Raw genomic sequence first — 19,160 nt, forward strand, 5'->3', positions numbered from 1 at the left:
CATTCACTGGCTTCAAAAAGAACTGAATGATCTCCTTGGTTTCTGTACAATAGGGACTACATTTCCCTACCAAACAGGATCATGAATTAGTTAAACCTTGCAAAGTTTTTGAGATGCTCTGATGGAAAACAATCCATGTTCTTAGTACTAATATACCTGAAAAATAAACTATTCAAAAGGTGCCAGGATCTTTGGAATATTTTCTCCCCTCCTTACTCTCTGGGCTTGTGATATAAATTGTATTCTTTACTCATGGGGCAAGAACTATCAAGAAATGAAATAAATTACCATGGCTTTGTTATGATTTTCTTTTTCCTCCAGGGACGTAAAAAACAATTTCTCTCACACTCATGGGAACACTTTAAAGTGCAAATGTTATTTTAAAAAAAAGCAGAAAAATGCTTCAAAATTATTTTCTACTAAAACTGTAATCAAAAAAGAGAAGTGTTCCAAATCTACTCCCTGGATTCAGAAAAATGCAGCTCTCATTACTCTTCTGGGAGGTTAAAACCCGGTCAAATTCTGTGGAGCAAACTCTAAACCTCCCTTTTCATTCTGACTTTATCATTTCAGCTGTTAGGAAGCACTCAGATCAGCACTGGGTTGACCAAATATGAGGGGTAAAAGTAGATGCTGCAAGGGAAATGCAGTGATTGACTGTAGTTTCTTATCTGATCAATTTTTTGGCTCAAGGGCAATATAACTAATGAGAGTTCTGGAAAGCATACCATCCATTTTCTCTCTTGCACCGTCATGATGGAGGAGGCCCTATAACTACCTCCTAGAAAGAGTGGCATTGATTACATCTGGGGAAACCCCAAATGACAGGAGGGATGGACACTACAGTATGGAATCATCTGAAAATTTCATTGAGAAGAGTACAATGGAAACAGCATGAGATTCTGCATCTATTTCCAAAATGCTTTAGGAGGACAACAACTTGCATTGAAGAAGGAATTGCTTCCCTGCTTCCCCACACAGAAGGGGAACCTGACTAACCCCAGGGCTCTGATAACTTTCATCCCTTTACCTTTGCTCTTGAACTTAATCTCCTGGCCTTCTGATGCTTCCAGGCTCTGTGGACGGCTCTCAAACTGAGGGGGGATTCCCAGAGGCTCCTTCTTCTCCTCCGTTACAGCCTTCTGGGCTCCAGATCTATTTTCTGCTTCTCTATTCCTTGGACTGACTTGCCCTGTCAGAGATAGGGTTTGCTGAGCTGACATCAGGGGCTGCACAGCCCTTTTCCTGTCTTCACCCTGTCTGATGAAAGTGGCCTGAGGTTCTGCCTTTGGTTCTGGTTGCAGTTTCACAGCTTGTAGTGTGATGGTACTTGAAGTTTTCTGCAAGACCTGAGATCCCTTTTTTGCTTCCTTAGGTTCTTGAGGAGACACTGCATTGGCTTCTTGGTGCTGTCCCTGTGTACTGTCTTTGGCTTCTCTGGCGATGTAAAAGGTCTCTTTCTTTGCTGACACCCTGTCTTTGTTTTCAACCATGAGTTCACTGCTGCTGGATTTTAGCTCTTTAGCAATCCCATTGCTAGTTGCCTGTTTGAATTCTGAATTTTCAACAGCTTTAACAGCAAGTGTGGTTGGTTTTGACGGCATGCTGAAGGAAAATGATAAGTTTACAGATATATGACACTGTATGAAGACTAATCATTATTATCAGCAATGATATAAATGTACAAACCCTTAACGAGAAGGTGAACTAATGAGTCTTTAGTTTCCTTCACACAGATTAAGTACATGGATGAAAGAGGTGGAGTGAAAAGCTTCATAAAATGTCATCAGTGCTCAGACACTGTCTCAGCTGAGGAGTTTCTGGATACAAATCCATTGCTCAGGTTTTAACATGTTTTGTGAGTCAGACACTAACCTTGCATACGCTGCTTTAGATAGAGAGCAATTACATGAGACCCTGGAATGACCATGATGTAACACTACTTCATGCTTTCATAAATTGAGCCCACATATAATTATAGTTCAAAACGTCACATAAAATAGTTCCCTAAAGGGAAATGAAAATGTAAACTGTGCAGTGAATTTACTATTTCTAGTTATGGTCTCTTGTAATTTAGGTGGTTTGAAAAGAAGACTGATGAGGAAACTTGACTGAAGTCTAAGGGAGGGAGAGGGGGTGTTGTCAAAAAAAAAAATAAAATCAGTTGACTGGACGTAACAATATCAGCCATGGTTTTATTAGGAAGAGTTCCTCAGAATTACGATGGATATTTTGCACAGTACTTTGGGGGCACAGGAGTAGCTGACTAACTGGGGACTTGAATCTAAGTTTCCTTCATTGAAGTTCACTGCCCTGACCACTAAGCTATTACCTGTAGAGCACAGTGTCTGTGTCTCACAATTCCAAAGTATTATTCAAAGGCAGAATTGGAACATATTTGAAATACAGGAAGTAATTTCTAGCCCAGCTCTGTTTTGCTATAATTAGAGCCATTGACTTATTCTCTCAGGGAGATTCAGGGTATTTCCCGTGATACTTTCTTCAGCCAGCATTAAATGTATTAGAGAAATAACGCCTATGAGATTTTCAGTTACAACTGTAAGATTTTTACATTTTACAAAATATCTCTTTTTTTTGTGAATAAACAATGGAGGAGACAAAAGTACTCTGAAGAAGCCAGTACATGGGTTCCGTAGAGCTGCACAGTTTCATATACACTGAACTTATTTTAAAGTATGTTCCTAAAAATGACACATACCTGAAAAACAGTGTAGCACAGCATTTTCAGATCCACTTTGCAGTGGACATGGAGTTAGGACAATGTAAACATGCCATTTTGAAATCCCATCCAGGGCATGTGAGGACAGTTTAAACACCCTTAAGACTGTAAAGCAACTGGCCTTCATGAAAGTGTCTTACACAGTTATCTTAGAGTATTTAATTTCTGTATTTTTTATTCATGAAGAAAAGCCATTTTACAAAATTTTTTTAAATTATAGTAATTTAACTTTAAAAATCTTGATAAAACCCTATAATATGATTTTTTTTATTCCTTGTTACTTTACCCATACTTTTGTATGTATTTTCAGAAAACAGCAAAGACCATGGCCAGACCATGTTTTGCTTATGACAGTAAAGAACAACCAGCTCAGTACTGTCAAGATCCATGCAGATTTTTGACCCCCAAAAGGAAGTTTGACCAATTGGTACAGAGCATAACTTCTCCTCACGTAGGTTTTGATCAGTTTATATAACTATTTGGCTACATGGGAACAGTAAGCATAAACTCATCTAAATTTTGCCTTCCTGAACCAGACCAGAAGTCTGTACTTCATAGTGTTGCCATCAGTTCCACCAACTATTTCACAGGAGTCTACCAGAGCAGCTGAATTTGGCAGTAAGAGAGAATCTCATTCCAAGTAAACATTTTCCAACTTGCAAATACAGACTGACCCAAAAAGATTTACCACTTTGTAAGGAAGGCTCATGCAGTAAGTGTCAAAATTTGTGCACTGCAATTAAATATTCTGAGAAAGTACTCCAGTAAAAACATACCATGGTGGCTGAGCGTATGTGTCAGTCTTATCTGGACCTGAAATAAAAAAAGAACAAAACAGGTAACATACATACAATACTGTAAACAATTCCATAAATTTGAGAGATTTTAAGCAAAGAATATACTTAAGAACCCTCACTTTTCATATTTTCAATCCATTGAGGTCAAGATTGACTATCACCACACCTGAAATTCGATATGGACAACGGCAAGCTGCTCAGCTGAAACACAAAGAGGTCTTGGTCCATTTTGAGACATTGCTGGTCAACTAAGTTCTCATGTCCCTTAAGAACTAAAGAGTCTGTAAGCCTCAAAGGCTCCTTGTTGGGGGAGAGAAGCAAGGAAGAGATTCCAACTGGGAGGCAGCTAATCACATCTTACGGCAACTCCACAGAGCTTGCAGAAGTGGAGAAAGGCAAACCCTCAGTATTACACCTGAGCATGCCCACAGTGAAACTGCAGCTGTCTTCCGGCTAAAACACAAACCCAAATTAAAAGCAGTAAAACCTCCCAAAACCTGAGCCCACCTGTTAACTCATTTGCTGTGTAGCAAATATTATCATGTTTAACATGAATAACACAAAAACTAATATATCACATTTCTTCACTTTGCAACACCGCCAGGAAATCTGGGAACATGGCTGGGAATTGGCTATTGATCTGCCAACGTACCTCATCAGCTGCATTGATGTAACTGAGCACGTATTTGCCCATAGTCAGTCTCTTAGTTCCTATGTATGTAATCCTCCATGCATTCCCCCAAACCTTGACAGTATTTGTTTCTCTTGGGGGCAGCAAGAGATAATAAATAGTTGGGAGGAGAGAAGTACCACTCCAGATCAAGTGCCAACCACATCTCTTCATTTTCCCTAGTTAACATTACAGGATGCAGCCTGTTTTCTCCTGGTCAGATCAAAGTTGCATCTATGCTGTTGTCAGCTGTGAGACTAGAAACTACAGTAGAAAAACATGTAATAAAGAATCTGCAAGATAATGAATTTTGCAAGTCATCAACAAGTACTCCATAAAAATCCTTTCAGTGTCTTTGCCTCAGGGAAAGGACAAAAACATGTGATGGATGATACCCTGATTTCCACTGTGTTTTGCAAGGAAAAATCCACATCTAAATGCTTGGACTTACCACACCATTCAGAGTGACCAAAAGAATCTATTTACACACACACAAAAGCTGCAGTGAGAGAGGGAAATAACCCATTGACCTCTCTTCAATAAACCTGTCAATAAACAGTAACAGAAATTCTTCACATAAAAATTAAAGCTGAAAAGAGACTGGATGAATGCAGAAGAGGAAGCTGAATAACTACCGGTTGCAGACAAGACAATACCATGCAACCCTGTCAATTAAAAGAACATTTTCCCCCACCCTCTCCACTTTACACTATGGGAAGTTGGGGGAAAAATGTAGCTCTTGGAACAAGCTTATCTATATATGACATTGGATGGATTTAAAAGAAAATGTATTAATTCTGAGCCACTTGATTGTCTGATAGCATCTTGTAGCAACTCCTATGACCTGATTTAATTGATAATGAAAGAATTAGGTATTATATTTTGTGGTTAGGTAAGTGGAATCATCTGATTAGTCAAGTACATTGCAAAAGAGTGCCCTTTTTACTGACCTGTACTAATCCAAGAAAGAATGCCCACATTATTCAGAGATGTGGTCAGCATCTGAGGCAAACATATACCACAACTGACTTTGTGACCCCAGTTCCGCATCATCTCTCAAGGCAGATGTACCCATTACACAACAGAAAGCTCACGGCTTCAAGGAGAGCAAGTAAGGATCAAGTTTCATGTTTAAAAAAAAAGGCTTATTGAAAAAAATGGCCCTTTCTATAAAACATCAGTTGAATAGGCAACCTGTAGAAGCTCCTTCTACAATGGCTTCATCAGATTGGAACTTAGAGATAAAAAGTACAGCTTTCAGTGGTAAAAGCTAGCTGTGGTTCTGAGGATCCCAAATGTAAATCCTCTTATTTATACTCTTGGTATCTTACAGAATGACAGCATTGATGTGAACCCAAAAATCTTGCATCAAAAAATTCACTGCTGGGTGCATATGTAACCCACTAATCTTATGACTGCAGCTGAAGCCAGCAACTATTGATTTAATTATTTAATTGGGTCCAGTGACTGCTTACCCACTGACTGATGAAATTCCTCTTTAGTGTGGTTGCTGAAGGTTGTATGATTTTGAGCCTGCTGCAAAGGGCACCCTAAGAAGCATCAAACTGCAAAATGAACCGCATATGGTAATGCCTATATAGAATAGAACATCCTAAATTATTTATATAAAGACATTTATTTCCTTTAACAGCAGTGAAATAGGCAGGGCTGGGAGTTGAGAAGCCTGAATTTTAATCTCATTAAGCTGTTTTTCTTCTCTTACAGTTTAGGGTTATGCTCCTTTACTTTACTTTCCTGGTTCTACAAATACAGATACAATTTTGTTTCCCACAAAGGAGCTGGTATAAAGGTGCATCTGGTGTTGATACTCAATAAATACAAAATTAATTACTGATTATAGTGACAAGTGCAAGGTTTCCATTCACTGAATTTAAAATCTATGTTCAAAACATATGGAGGTCAAAACCACAGTAAAAGTGAAAAGTTGGTTTTAGAGAAAGTTGTTACAAAGCATTTGGATAGCCTTTTTCCCATTGAACCAACACAATGTTTTCAGCTGTAGCATGCTCCGAGCTATCACAGTATTATTTAATGAAGACAGAGGAAGATAATGGGAAAAAGCGAATGCTTATATTGAGAACACAAGCAAAGATATTTTAAAGGAATGTCTCTTATTCACTTGTGCTCTCTCCTGTAAACTCTTTGCTGTACCTTGAACGGTGAGCTCTGCAGACACAGATGCCTTCCCAGCGCTGTTTACCACTGTGCACGTGTAAATTCCTGAATCAGCAAGCTGAGCATTTTGGATTTCCAAGAATTGGATGCCTGTTTTCTCAAACATGTTGAAACGCTCATTTTGCTGCAACTGAATATCACCCTGCAAATATCACAAGACAATATGAGACAGCTAACTATTCATAAGAGAAGGGGAGCAAGGAATTTTTTGGTAAAACGTCAGGTCAAAATGCCTTTCTCCTATCTTTTAGCCAAATTTCTTCTGTGAATAATACTCAGATGGTATAAACAAAAAACTGCTATAATTCATATTTTCAGGAGGCTGTTTTTCCCTGCATTTTGCCACCCACTCATGTCAGTTCAGTTTGGGCTATTCATTATTTACTATATCCATACTCCTAGAAAAATTTCTTTTCACTGTATGTGGGCTCAACCCAGTTTTCTGTTCATGTTTGTTCATGTCAAAGATCACACTTTTAAGCAATAACTTCCAAGCTGGGGAGTAGTTCTCTCTCCCTCAATAGCTCCTTTATGCTGTATCTCTTCAGGAACTGGAAAAATTCTGCATAAGAGGACCTTATTTGTGGCCAGGTTGGGCTGGCAGAAGGCACTAGGCATACATTAAGAGGCATTGCTGCGACACAGCTCCTTTGCAGTGCTACACTGGAGTTAAATCATAAGATACGGCTTTGAGGCAGGAAGAAATGCACATAGTTTTATACGCTATGTTACATAGATTAGGTGATCAGAATGACAATTTTTGCCTTTAAATTCTATGAAATAATTGACCAACACTTCATTTGTGAGCAAATCGGTGCCTCTGCTTCAGCAGCAGCCATTAAAGGAGTCCCTTGCTATCAGGCACCACAGCTTTTCCTATCCTAAGTTTAGAAAGAAAAAGCATACAAATGTGTGATTTGTAGGGCTTTGGTCATTAAACATTTGGGAAACACTACAGTGTTTTCAGACACTGTCATTCCTGAAGTCTCCATCAACTCACTGCTATCTGGGTGCTCTAAGTCCTATTTGAATAAAAAAAGCTATTTCAAGCCAGGGGTTTGGTGGTGATACCTTGGAAGCTTCTGTTCTTTCCAACTTAATGAATAAGAAAAGGGGAATGAAAACAATAAACAGAGTAAGACATTTACACAAAAAGTTGTTCATTAGTTCTGAAAAGTGCAATTCTAATTGTTTATAAAGCTTCCATGCTGTATGGAAGGTGGTAATGTGTTGGCTCTGCACTAGCTAGATGTGGTCCACCAGCCATGTAGGTTCATTTCCACGATACTGAGGCAGAACTGAAATACCTACCACTCAGCAGGACCCTGCAGTGCCATCCTGACATGACCAGAAGCATTATGGGCCTGAGCTTGTTTGCAGCTAGCCAAAGCACATGCATGATTACCTGTTAATCCATGCCTTAAGAATAGGGATGCAAAAACAGGCTTCACAACAAAAACCTGCCAATAAAACTCTGATAAAGAGCAACAACACATTTGCCCTTTACAAAGCATATGAATTCTTGAAAGACAGCTTCATGGTGCTCAAAATAGCTGCTAAAATAGTATTATGAAAGCCTAAAGTAAACCAATTTAGTCAAAAGTGATGGATTGAGGATAAATTCAAGAGACTGGACTGGGTGTCTGCAGCCCAGCAACGGTATGACTACTGAACCTCTGAACAACACACCTATCGTATTTTACGGAATAGTATATGCAGACCTGCAAATATTGAAATATGTTTTTGAAGGACATAAATATGAACAGAACTCATGGAGCTGCTAACAAGAACTTTGCATACTTAATTCCTTTGATCAGACACGGAATGCCAGATTACAGAATAATACATTATAGAAGCTGACAATCAATAGCAAAATATATAATATAACCTCTAACAAACTGCAAAAACATGTATGAAGAAGTACCAAAGTATAGATCCAAGGTGCTGGATTGCTAGTCCCTACTTGCTGTTTACCATGCAGCCCTGAACAAAGAGAACTGAATGACAAATCCTGTTTTGCACCGAGTTGCATGGCTGGAAAACCTGAGTGAGTCTGGTGAGACTGGAAGCAGGCTGTTGCGGAGCAGCTGCATTGCAGACTGCCTAGAGAGCCAGCAGGCCCAAAAGAACTGATGGCAGCTAGAGAAAGAAGCAGACTCTAGATGGAGCTGCCAACTGAAGGAGATGTCTTTGCAAGTGCTTCCACAGCAAGAGGCTGCTTGTTTTCTGAGAAGTACCCTGGCATTCTTGTATTACAGACAACAAGGATAAGTCTGGAATAAAGCAGACTATGACCTGGATGTATTTCCCTGCCCTATGAGCAGTTTTCTGGGTTTTTTTGTGGTTTCTTTCCCTCTCCCCCCAGAAAACCTGGAGGCACCAGAAGAAAATAAAAGCTCTGAGAAAAGTTTTGGTTTGTTTTGTTTTTACTATACATAAGGCAACTGAATGCTGAAGGCTGAAGTGGAGCAGGATGCCAACAGAGCAGTCATATATTTGTTTTCCCAAATTAAAAAAAGTAATTATAATTCTCTAAAGTGCTAATTGTTTCAGTAAAAGTGGCCTAATCAGTGTAATATTTAACTATCACATGAAAGCTCTCTCCTTACTAACAAAAAAAAGTGGTTGGAGATCATGTGTATGCCCAAAGGGGGCACTAGGACTTAAGTCTTCAATGCTTTTTTAATAGTCTAATGAATTTTAAATATCACTCATTTATAACACATTTTTTTTGTAAATGACAGATGTTCAAAATTCCCAGTTTTATTGCAGATCTGAAGTTGGCAGCTGAGATCTCCTTTATTTTATGTCAGACACTTCTCTGCTACCACTGTTTTAGCAGAGGTCAGACTGAAACCATTGAACTGCTGTTCATCTGCCTTGCATATTTTTTTTATTTGCAAAAACAATCATGCATACCAAAACCCAATCATATCTGTTAATTCCTAAACAGTTAATTTTCTTTTCAATACAATTTCATTTCTTTGCAAACATCATCTTCATTCTAAATACAGGTAAAACCCAATGTGAGTGATACAGAAAAGGCAGTTGATGACTGAGACACTGACATGGAACTTGGGAAATACAGCTGTGATTTTCACAGCTGTCAAAGACTCCTCTGTAATCATTGTCAAAGCATTAAATCCCTGCAGACCTTCTCTATAAAACAGAGATGATAATATTCACATTTTCCATTCTTTGCCTATTTCTTTTATCTAGTTAGTAAGGTCTTTGGGCAAGTATGTCCCATACTCGCTATTTTTCTAATGGAACCTGGATCTTGTCTCGTGCTTTCAGGTGATTTTTTTGTACAAATATTTTCAACAATGACACAGATAAGGGAGAAGTTTATACTGAGAAGGAATGCTATTGCCTTTTGTGAGTTCATTCAGCATAAAAATGAGGAATAATATGTCTCTCCTTGTATGTAAATTCTCCCCATGATAATTTGCAGTGGCAAGTGCATTTCATCCTTTCAAGTCACAAAATTTCAAAAGAGAAAGAAAACATTATTTTTGGGGGGAAATCATACCTTAAACCAAGTTACTTGAGGCTGAGGTCGTCCTGTTATTTTACATGAGAATTTGCCTGTTTGGCCTTCGCGCACAACAACTCTATTAGGTTTTGTAGCAAACTTGGGTGGACTCTCTCCCCAGATGCTTGGCCTATGCTCCACAGATGGAACAGTAAGTCTTCCCCTGGAAAGGCAATTGACATCCTGGGTTTACAGAAGAACTGGAAGCTGTCATGGTTAGAGCACACTTCAGGAAGCGTTTTAGACCAGTAGTCTGCCAACAAGGGTATGTAATTGGTGGTACTCGAGATTATAGTTACATATTTTTTTGGCCAGTGGAAAAAATGGAAATGCTGATAATGACTACTCTTGACTCCTCATGCAACTTAATAGTATGATGCTACACACCCTCATCCAGCATACACATAACTCACATAACAGATACTGGGGACAATTTCAGTTGCTTATAAGCAGAGCTGGGCAAACCAAATGATAGGAAACACTGCATTCATTTAGTTTTTCCCATTTTCTGTTTCTTAATTGCCTCCTAATAGATTATTTGTGCATACTTTTTCACTGTTCACAGTTCTTTATCATGCAATTTGTTTTGACTTTGTGTGCAATAACACAGTAATTTCTGGTTTATGAATCAGCAACTTGGTTTTGCAACATTTCTGACATGTCCTAGTAAATATTTTTTGTTTGGGGGAGGCTTCTGTTTGGAATCTCATTCACTACAATGTTTGCAAAGCAAACATGAAAAGGGCACAAAACTGAAGTACAGTCATCCCAGGTGAACATCTGTTAAGTGTAAATGCCCAGCTCTACTGACATGGATGGCACAGCTGGGAAACGATATGTGGAATGAAACTAGAGTGACATCAGTGACTGCAGTCCAAACCCCTCAGTTACACAGCCATAAAACATAAAATATCAAGCAGTATTATAGCATGAAAAAAAAAAAAAAAAAAAAAGGTGCAACTTCAGGTCTGTTAATGTCAAAGGAAACACATTCTTTGCTCTGAAGCTCTAGTACAGCAAAAGCACACATTAGCAGATGGTGATTTCTTTCTTTTTTTTTTTTTAACCTTTAATTTCAAGCAAACTGAACTATTTTCAAGGCTGCCTTTTCCAGATGGCGCTTTACCACATGCAAGTAAGATGTGTCAATATCTCACCATTTCTACCAGGTGTCAGATACTAACAGTGACTGCATTGCCTTAGTCCAAGGTGCTGCCAAGACATGATGATTGCCATATAGGCAGCTCAAGGTTTCTAAGTAAGAGACGATACCATAATGAAAGGATTTACATGGACAAGAGGACCAGCAACAAGTCTTGGGAGAGAAGGGTGACCGCAATATGCTAAAATGGAAAATGCTTCGTCACATAATTAACTGATAGGTTTTAATGTCATCTTCCTCATGCCACCACTGAAGAAGAGCATAAATGTGTATTACAGAAGTCTTTTAGTGACCATCTTTAGGTGGTGTTTCTGTATTTATGTATCTATACACATATACTAATGCATTAAAAGAAAATCAACTACCAGCTAGCCTGCAGCTTTATGGATGTCTCCTAGATAAACACAAACTGAAATGTAATTTTTTTTCTTTTCCCTCCTCCCTGTTTATGCAAGGCATAAACTTTCCATGCCATAAAATTATTAATAGTGAATAGGAGTAAAACACATGAGAATGAAAAGAGAGGAAAATCACTCTAACTCCATGCAATGGATTAGGATAGTGCTTTGGAAAATCTGAATGTATAACAAAACCTGTCCTTTCTTGATTTGATTATTTAGCATGTGTGTATTTCTAGTAGTACATTTGCAATACAGACATTATCATGTAAAAGCCTTCCTGATTACTCAGCTTCACTTACTATTTTCACTGTTGTAATCTCAGTTAATTTTAAAATTCAAAACATACATAAACAATATTCATATCAATGATGAAATTAAAATCTTCGGTTTTAACTATCTGTATTCTGATCACTAACATAATCAGAAACATAATCCAGGGTGACACAGTGCAGCAATATAAATCAGAAATAATTCTGCTTAAATTCAAGCCACTTACAAAGAAATGAATTCAGCTTTTGGAATAATTAGGCCTGGGGCTTTTAAAAAAGTGGCATTCACTTAATTGTAAGCGCTTAGTGAAGTGCAGAAACTACACAACAGCAAGAAGGCTCTTCTGTGTGCCAATGTAGATCACCCCATCAACCCATTCTTGCTAACAGTTACTCCAAACTATTCTTGCTAAGTCACTCCAAACCAGAACAATCCTTTCTTCTGGACTACAGTTTACCCACTGTGTTGCTTGGAAATATATACTTAAATTATATGTAAGAGAGTGCTGATTTCAGTTGCTTTTCTTTCTTACTGATGACTCTTAAAGCAGTATTTGCTCTGGCTTTATAAGAAGAATGTCAGGTTATGGAAGATGTGGGGAAGGATTTCTGAATATCAGAGAGCAGAGACAAGAGGGTGCAACATTGCAGATACCAGCAGATTGTTCTGTTTTCAACCAGATTAATTCCCGTCAGAATGAGGGAGCAGTAGCTGTATTAAGCTACTTATGTCTTCCTGACAACCTCAACCATTTTACTAACAGAGCAGCTCTCATAGTAGCTATTCTGTTTGGGATAAATTGAGATTTGAACTTAGAGCATTTGAGTTCACAGATATCAAAGTGTTTGGTTTCAGTAGCTGGCACTGCACTGCCTCCAAGAGCCCAGCCATTCTTGCTATCCTCATCTCACAAGTGTGAGAAATCATGCCAAACAGTTACTCTATTCCAATGCAACGCTGTGCAGAACTCAGTCATCAATCACCAGGCTTTGCTTTCCTCCATTACCTCTGATTATTGCACAGGTAAGGAGCCTTGTGGATATGTTTCCAGTGAGGAACTGCTGAAAACTAGATAAGAATCCAACCCTTTTTGACTGGCCCTCAAAGTGAATCAGAGCTAAAGACAAAATGCAAGAAGCACTTAAAATCCAGAGAAGTGGTTATTCTTTAGAAAGAGCCATTTTACTTGTTTTTCTACCAAAACATATTTAGGTGTCTGTTAAAAAATATCAAAGCCAGTGGACTTCTTACCCAGGGGTTTTGGCACTGGATGGCAGGCTGTATTTCTTCAAGGAGTTTCCTGTAAGCATAAGATAGAAAGACAGGAAGTCAGAAGTTTTGTCAAGACCATTGGGAATTACAGATACTAAAGACTATGTAAAATATGCATTTCTCCAGGTTTCAAACATAAAGGAGGAATGCAACACCTGCAGTATAAGGTTATGTCATCTGTAGCCCAAAGTTAAGCTCTCCAATTTCAAAAACAAGTTTTAGCGGAGTTACCAGCTAACCCCTTGCCTCAGTTGTAACAACACTGCCGATTACGCATGCAAGAATATTTTTAAACAAGCGAATGAAACACTGTGTCTAATTTCTACAGTGCAGCACTAATTCAAATTAAGATAGCAAAAAAAGGGGTTTGGGCTCTGAAAGAGGTCTGACTTTACTTGATTTGGTTTTTAGTCCTGTGCTAGCCCAGACTACCTTTTCTGTAAAATGATTCTTTCTAAGCACTGTAGTTCATCATGCTTGCTGGTGTGAGCAGTAGGGAGATGCGTACAAAGTCGTGTAAGCTCACCGCCACCTACTGCACAAAGCATTCCTGGTACCTTTGGCACATTAAAAAAGGGTAGTGACCTGGGGTAGATCCAAAGTGGCAGCATGAAACAAACAGCTTTGATGGCTGTGAAAAAATATTTGTTCTAGAGCCTTATAAGCACCTACATTTCTGTTAGATGAGAAAGCCAGGCAGGATGGAAAGACTAGATTGTGTTTCAGTCACTCATTTTTTCAAGTAGCAATCAGCCCCATATAGATATCTTTGCTAAGAATAGGAAAAAATCTGAGCTTTGCTATCTTGATGCATAGAGGGATTTTTAGAATAAAGACTGCGTAATTCTTAAACTCTGAGAAATTCAGTCATTGGGTACTGCCATGAAATTGCTTTTAAACTGCAGCAAAGCTGAGGTCAGAAAAACTGATATAAAAACAACTTTAAAAAATCCTCCACCTCCATGCAAGTTGTCACTCATAAAAGTTGTCATAACTTAAAACTAGGGGGGGAAAAGAGATTTTGCACAATTTTTACAACAGAAGGCAGTAACAATCATGCCAGATCTATGCATATTTCAGTATGTACTCTGAGGATATCTGTTAGAGATTTTGACTCTGAATAAACTCAAATGCTGATGGTTTCAGGACTGCTGTGGATTTTTGCTTTGCTTCAAGAATTCAACACAAAGTTGTGACCTGAGAAGCTTTGATATTCAACAGATCTCTGACATGACCAAACTGCAAAGAGAGAAGCAGTACAATTGATTTCCATCCTTCCCTGGCTTTGTGTCACTCTTTAAATTTTAAATTTGGCAGTTTGCAACTATCTAATATGCAGATGTTCTCTTAAAAATTCCTGGGTTTGATCTTGGCTGTTTCCTGTGTGACATTAAGCACGCAATTACAACCAGGCGTTCAGCTTAGCAAATGGAAGCATGCATGGAGAACTCCAGAAACCCATTGGCTCACTGTGCCTATCTGATAGGCTGTGAAGCAACCAATATCACCACAGTTTTTACTGCTTGAGAGAAAATGCTAACTTTCCAGGCCTTTGTTTCTGTCCGGAGTAGTGGCTTCCACGAAAATTACGAAGTTTAAAGCAAAGTCTTTAAAGCTAGGTCTTTTGTTGCCTGGGCATCCTCATACGCTTCTGAAACTGAACACACATTACATCTAGCTATAGACATGCAGTTCCCTGCAAAATGTCTTAAACTGTGAAATGCAATTACTGAATCTTATTCTTGCACCAGCGAGGAAGCAGGTGTATACATCTGTGATTTTAACCAGACAGTTTAACCCAGCTTGTTCATTTAATTAAACTCTATAATCATCACAACAACGGTATAAGTATCCTCTTACCTTCCACTGTCAGTTCCACAGTCACTTGACGAACCCCACCATCATTTGCAGCCTCACAGGTGTATTTACCACCATCACCTTCCTGTACACCTTTGATTACCAAGCTGAATATCCCCCGAATGCTGCGGTCCATGACATAATGGTCTCCCTCTGGGACAGGATGCCCATTTCTGTACCACGTGATCTGAGGCTCAGGGTAGCCTCTGACCTGGAAATATGTGAGAGAGAGTGGAGGAAGAAGGCAAACATAACAGATGATGGTATTAGGAAGAAATGTTGGACATTTAGCAATGCAGTGGAAAGTTCTTGACACAGGAGCTGTTAAACACATACTCTTTGCAAGCCAAATGGCAGAACATAATGAAATGAAAAAACTCTTGGATAAGACAAACTGTTAAGATCATAAGACTAGTCAGGCAAATAGATACCTACACAGAAAAGTTTCCCACTAGAACGGTTTACCTGCAGAAACATAGTGACGGTGCCAACAAAGAATCCTGACACCTGGGTCCCCATTGTTCAGAGACTCAAGGGCAGTAGTGCTACTATACCTCTAAGTATGCAAGACTGCAAGGTATCTAGACCAAAAATTTCTAGCATTGCTGCTAAGGATTAGGCTTATATTGTAAATCTGTATGGAGCCATCTAATTTTCAAATGTGCTGAGATATAGCAGCTCCTGACAATAAACAGCCAAGAAATGCAGACACATACAAAATTTTGTCTTTATCTTTTAAAGCAGAAGATGAGGAGCTGCAATTTGAGAAAGTATCATTAAGGGTCATTCTCATGTTATGGTGGTACGGGGATTATAAAGACCTAGACATATTCACACAAACATACTGCTCAACTTAAAGAGCTTTGTGGTCTACTGGTAGCCCAAAGAAGAGTTTTCAACAAAATGAACCAGTCCTGTGCTCACTAAATAGCAACCATATTAATATATCCTTGCTTGCTATGGCATTCATGATACATTCAGATTTGCAGGCAGATTCTCAGCTGGTATGACTGAGAATGGAGTTATTGATTTCAATCGAGCTGTTGAAACCTGCTGAGGATCTGTGTCTTTCTTTTGTAAAAAAATGGGAAAAGCAGACATACACCAGTTTCCACCAGAGAATTAACTCCTCAGACAAAGGTTCTTCCTCTGCTTTATGAGACATGCCATCCCCTTTGAAGGTCACTTTAGTATGTGTTAACTGTTAGCACACTTCCCCAGTCATCATAACAACTCCTGATTACAGTATTTCCCCCTTCTTTCCTATTCCCCCATTGTGATATGTTAGCTCTCCATCTTCCGACTCTTTGATCCTTTGCCTACATGTCATGAAGTAACTGAGTGGATCAAGATGAGCTGGGATGAGTAATAGTTGTGGCTGTGTTTGCTCACTGGCAAAGGAGCAATGTTGCATTTTGAACTACATTATCAAATCTTGGCAACTGAACAGGAAGTTTCTTCAGCCTCCAGGTGGGCAAAATATTGATGATCTGTCTTGATTTGAAGAAGGCTTGGTTGTGGCTTGTGCAAATTCCTCCCAGCATTATCCTCTCAGTTTCCAGTCCACATTTCAGCTCTGCTTTCTTCTGACGGCACAGCACTTACTTTCCAAATTACAATCTTTAGCCAACCAAATTTACCCATTCTTGGTTCTCTTCTTTCAAAACCTTTCATTTTTAATCCAGCCCCACCTCACTCCAGCTGAGTTTCTCATCTGTTGGAGCTTAACCTACAGCTGTCAGAAATTTTTCTCTTTCCTTTAATCCTTGGGTATCAGTTCAGACAAATTAATTTTGCCAGTGATGTGGCGACCCCTTCTTCCTGGCACTACTTACTCAATATACAGAGAGAGGACATTAAAGTTTGCCAAGAGCATGAATATGCTGAATAAGAGAGAAACTTTCCACTTCTGGTACAAACTTCTTAAGTTCTTTCTGACTCCATCTTTACCTAAGTAAGAGCCATGTTCCATGAAGAAAGCATTGTGGGATCTTGCACAATGGGGAATCGACTGCTGTTTAAAAATACCACAGCATCTTTCTAAAGCTCTTTGCAGCCATGCCTTTTCTTTCCTGTGCTTTCTGAAAAATAGCAGCTCCCACTCAGCCCTACCCCATACTCCAGCACATTGGTTTAGTGCTTACTCAGAGGGCAGGCTCCCAGAAATACCTTTCTCAGCACATCTTGTTTTCAGAAAAATGGAGTTGTGAAGCATCAATATGAGACTTTGACAGTAGTCTAACTCTTGTTAGCTGATAATGTGCTCACTGGTACAGAAAGTGGCTTGTACCAAAGAACTGTTTTTTACTATTAACTTGTCAATGCTCTCCTACCTATCTTTTCATTTTAGATTAAGAAACCAAAAGAGATTACTTTACTTACCCAAAGCCAGAGAGTATATCAGAATGGAGTTTCTACCTCTTATTTTTGCTTCACTGGATATTATGATTTCCTTGAATTTAAAATAGTTGAGGCAAAATGGCTTTGAAAATGCATTTTCAAGTAATACAATACAGTAAAATGACAGAGTAGCACTTGAATTGGTGTGAAGATAGAATGACCTTTTCAGTGCATTACATCACAACCTCTTTACTAACGTTAGTCTAGCCACATCTGTTTACAGCTGCTGAGATTCTGGCCTGTGAATACATGTCATCAATTACACATCACCTAATATATTTACTATTTTTTCCAGTTCACAATCATTCCTCCTGGTGTTTTCTTCTCTGTATTCTTCAGCCCAGCTTCAAAGCTCCCAAGCATAAACGTTCCATCACTTATCCCAGGGAACAATTGCAGTTGAAGCAATGGGAAACACCTTCCTTCCATTTTTCTTTTTATTTTATCATATTGTTAAGTTCCTCTTGAACCACCACATTTTTACCTGACCCCTCAAGCTCTGGTAGAGCATTATACATGCCCTTCTAGTATCACATGGCTAAGCCTACATTAAGTATTTTTCCGTTTCTTCCATGTGTGTTGTTTTTATGCTTGCTATGTCTGTATTATTTTGCTCATCCATACCTCTACACTGAGGAAATACAACACAGAAAATCACTAACACAGGCGATCAGCATGCCATTTCCTTTCAAAAGGATGAGTCACTCCCTTCCCAAATACTGTATTTTTTTTCTTTTATTTTTTGTCAAAAAATGAAATGATGGGAAAGCAGAAGTTTGCAGAATTGCTCTGTTGCAAGGATTTATTTCAGGTTTGGGTATGGAATGTGTTTCAAACTGAGCCAGCCCTCTCTGAAATACATAGTCTTGCCATAAAAGTGTCAGGGACCCTTAAACGAATCACTGGTTACTAGGTTTTGATCCTAATGGATCAATTCCAGAACTGCAGCAGGTTTTATATTCCTTCCTAACCTTTCCAAAGCTCACTAAAAACATCTGCCTTGAATAAATCCACGGCAAAGAGAAATTTATCTGCTTATTTAATGCCCAACAGCAGAAGGCTATAACCTTTATTTACAGCTTGGCCTGTGTGAGCATTGCCAGTCCCAGTGGCTACAGCTTCTCTTTACCTGCTCTACAACACTAACAAGTGGAAAATTGACAGCAAGCAGCAAATAACCATTGTATTAGCACAAACATGAGTTTTGAGCTTTTGTCTGGACCCATCAACTGCTCAGTCTTCTTGGAAAATTCTGCTAAGATGAAACAGGCCTTCTGCTCCATGCATCAACACAGCAAGTGGAAAGAGCTGAGAGAACCTGTTGCCTGTGAAACTTCCAGAGTTAAGATTCAGTTCTGCATCTAGGTCTGGGGGAATGCTATAGAAAAGGGATGGCACTAGGCTCCAAAATAAAAGAAATAAGGAGAAAAAAATACAACAAATCTATTGAAGCTGTACACTAAAGGATAGTATTATTAAAAAATGTGCTGCTACAAACTAGTCCCTATTGTCACAAACCTAAAGGCATTCAGAGACCACCAATGCCAAATTTATTCAGGGACCCTTTTTCTTGTTTGAAAGGGCAGGCAAGATTTTCTAAAACTTGGCCTATATCTCTGCTCCATAAAAGAGCTGTTTATATACCAATTTCAAAAAAACATAGGTTTGTCTATTTAAATGCATCACAGTTGCAGTCGCAGTTTAAGGCAATGAGACACACTCTTTTGGCTCCTGCTTTTAACTTCAAAGTCATATCCTGCTTTGTAATAACTGTTGCTGGCTCCAGTGAGGTTGACAATGAACACAAATCCACAGCACCCAAAAAGAGTTAACCATAACTGACAATAAACCAAAGTGTAA

The 19,160-nt window shown here is 38.8% G+C and overlaps 1 protein-coding gene across 9 annotated transcripts in view; it reads right to left on the bottom strand.

Moving 5' to 3' along the window:
* The window catches only part of MYLK (myosin light chain kinase), a 222,486-nt gene that overhangs the window by 115,192 nt on the left and 88,134 nt on the right, over positions 1–19,160 (bottom strand). For 8 of the 9 annotated variants that reach the window (XM_049803960.1, XM_049803987.1, XM_049803977.1 and 5 more), the window contains 6 exons: positions 14,904–15,111; positions 13,023–13,071; positions 9,936–10,101; positions 6,380–6,545; positions 3,517–3,553; positions 1,031–1,605 (listed from right to left, as the gene is read on the bottom strand). In XM_049803960.1, the coding sequence (XP_049659917.1) occupies positions 1,031–1,605; positions 3,517–3,553; positions 6,380–6,545; positions 9,936–10,101; positions 13,023–13,071; positions 14,904–15,111 (1,201 nt within the window). Of the gene's footprint in view, positions 1–1,030; positions 1,606–3,516; positions 3,554–5,682; positions 5,748–6,379; positions 6,546–9,935; positions 10,102–13,022; positions 13,072–14,903; positions 15,112–19,160 lie in introns of those variants that run through there. The other variant, XM_049804005.1, reaches the window with a different exon arrangement.

The sequence above is a fragment of the Accipiter gentilis genome, chromosome 1, assembly GCF_929443795.1.
Source record: "Accipiter gentilis chromosome 1, bAccGen1.1, whole genome shotgun sequence".
NCBI lineage: Eukaryota > Metazoa > Chordata > Aves > Accipitriformes > Accipitridae > Astur > Astur gentilis.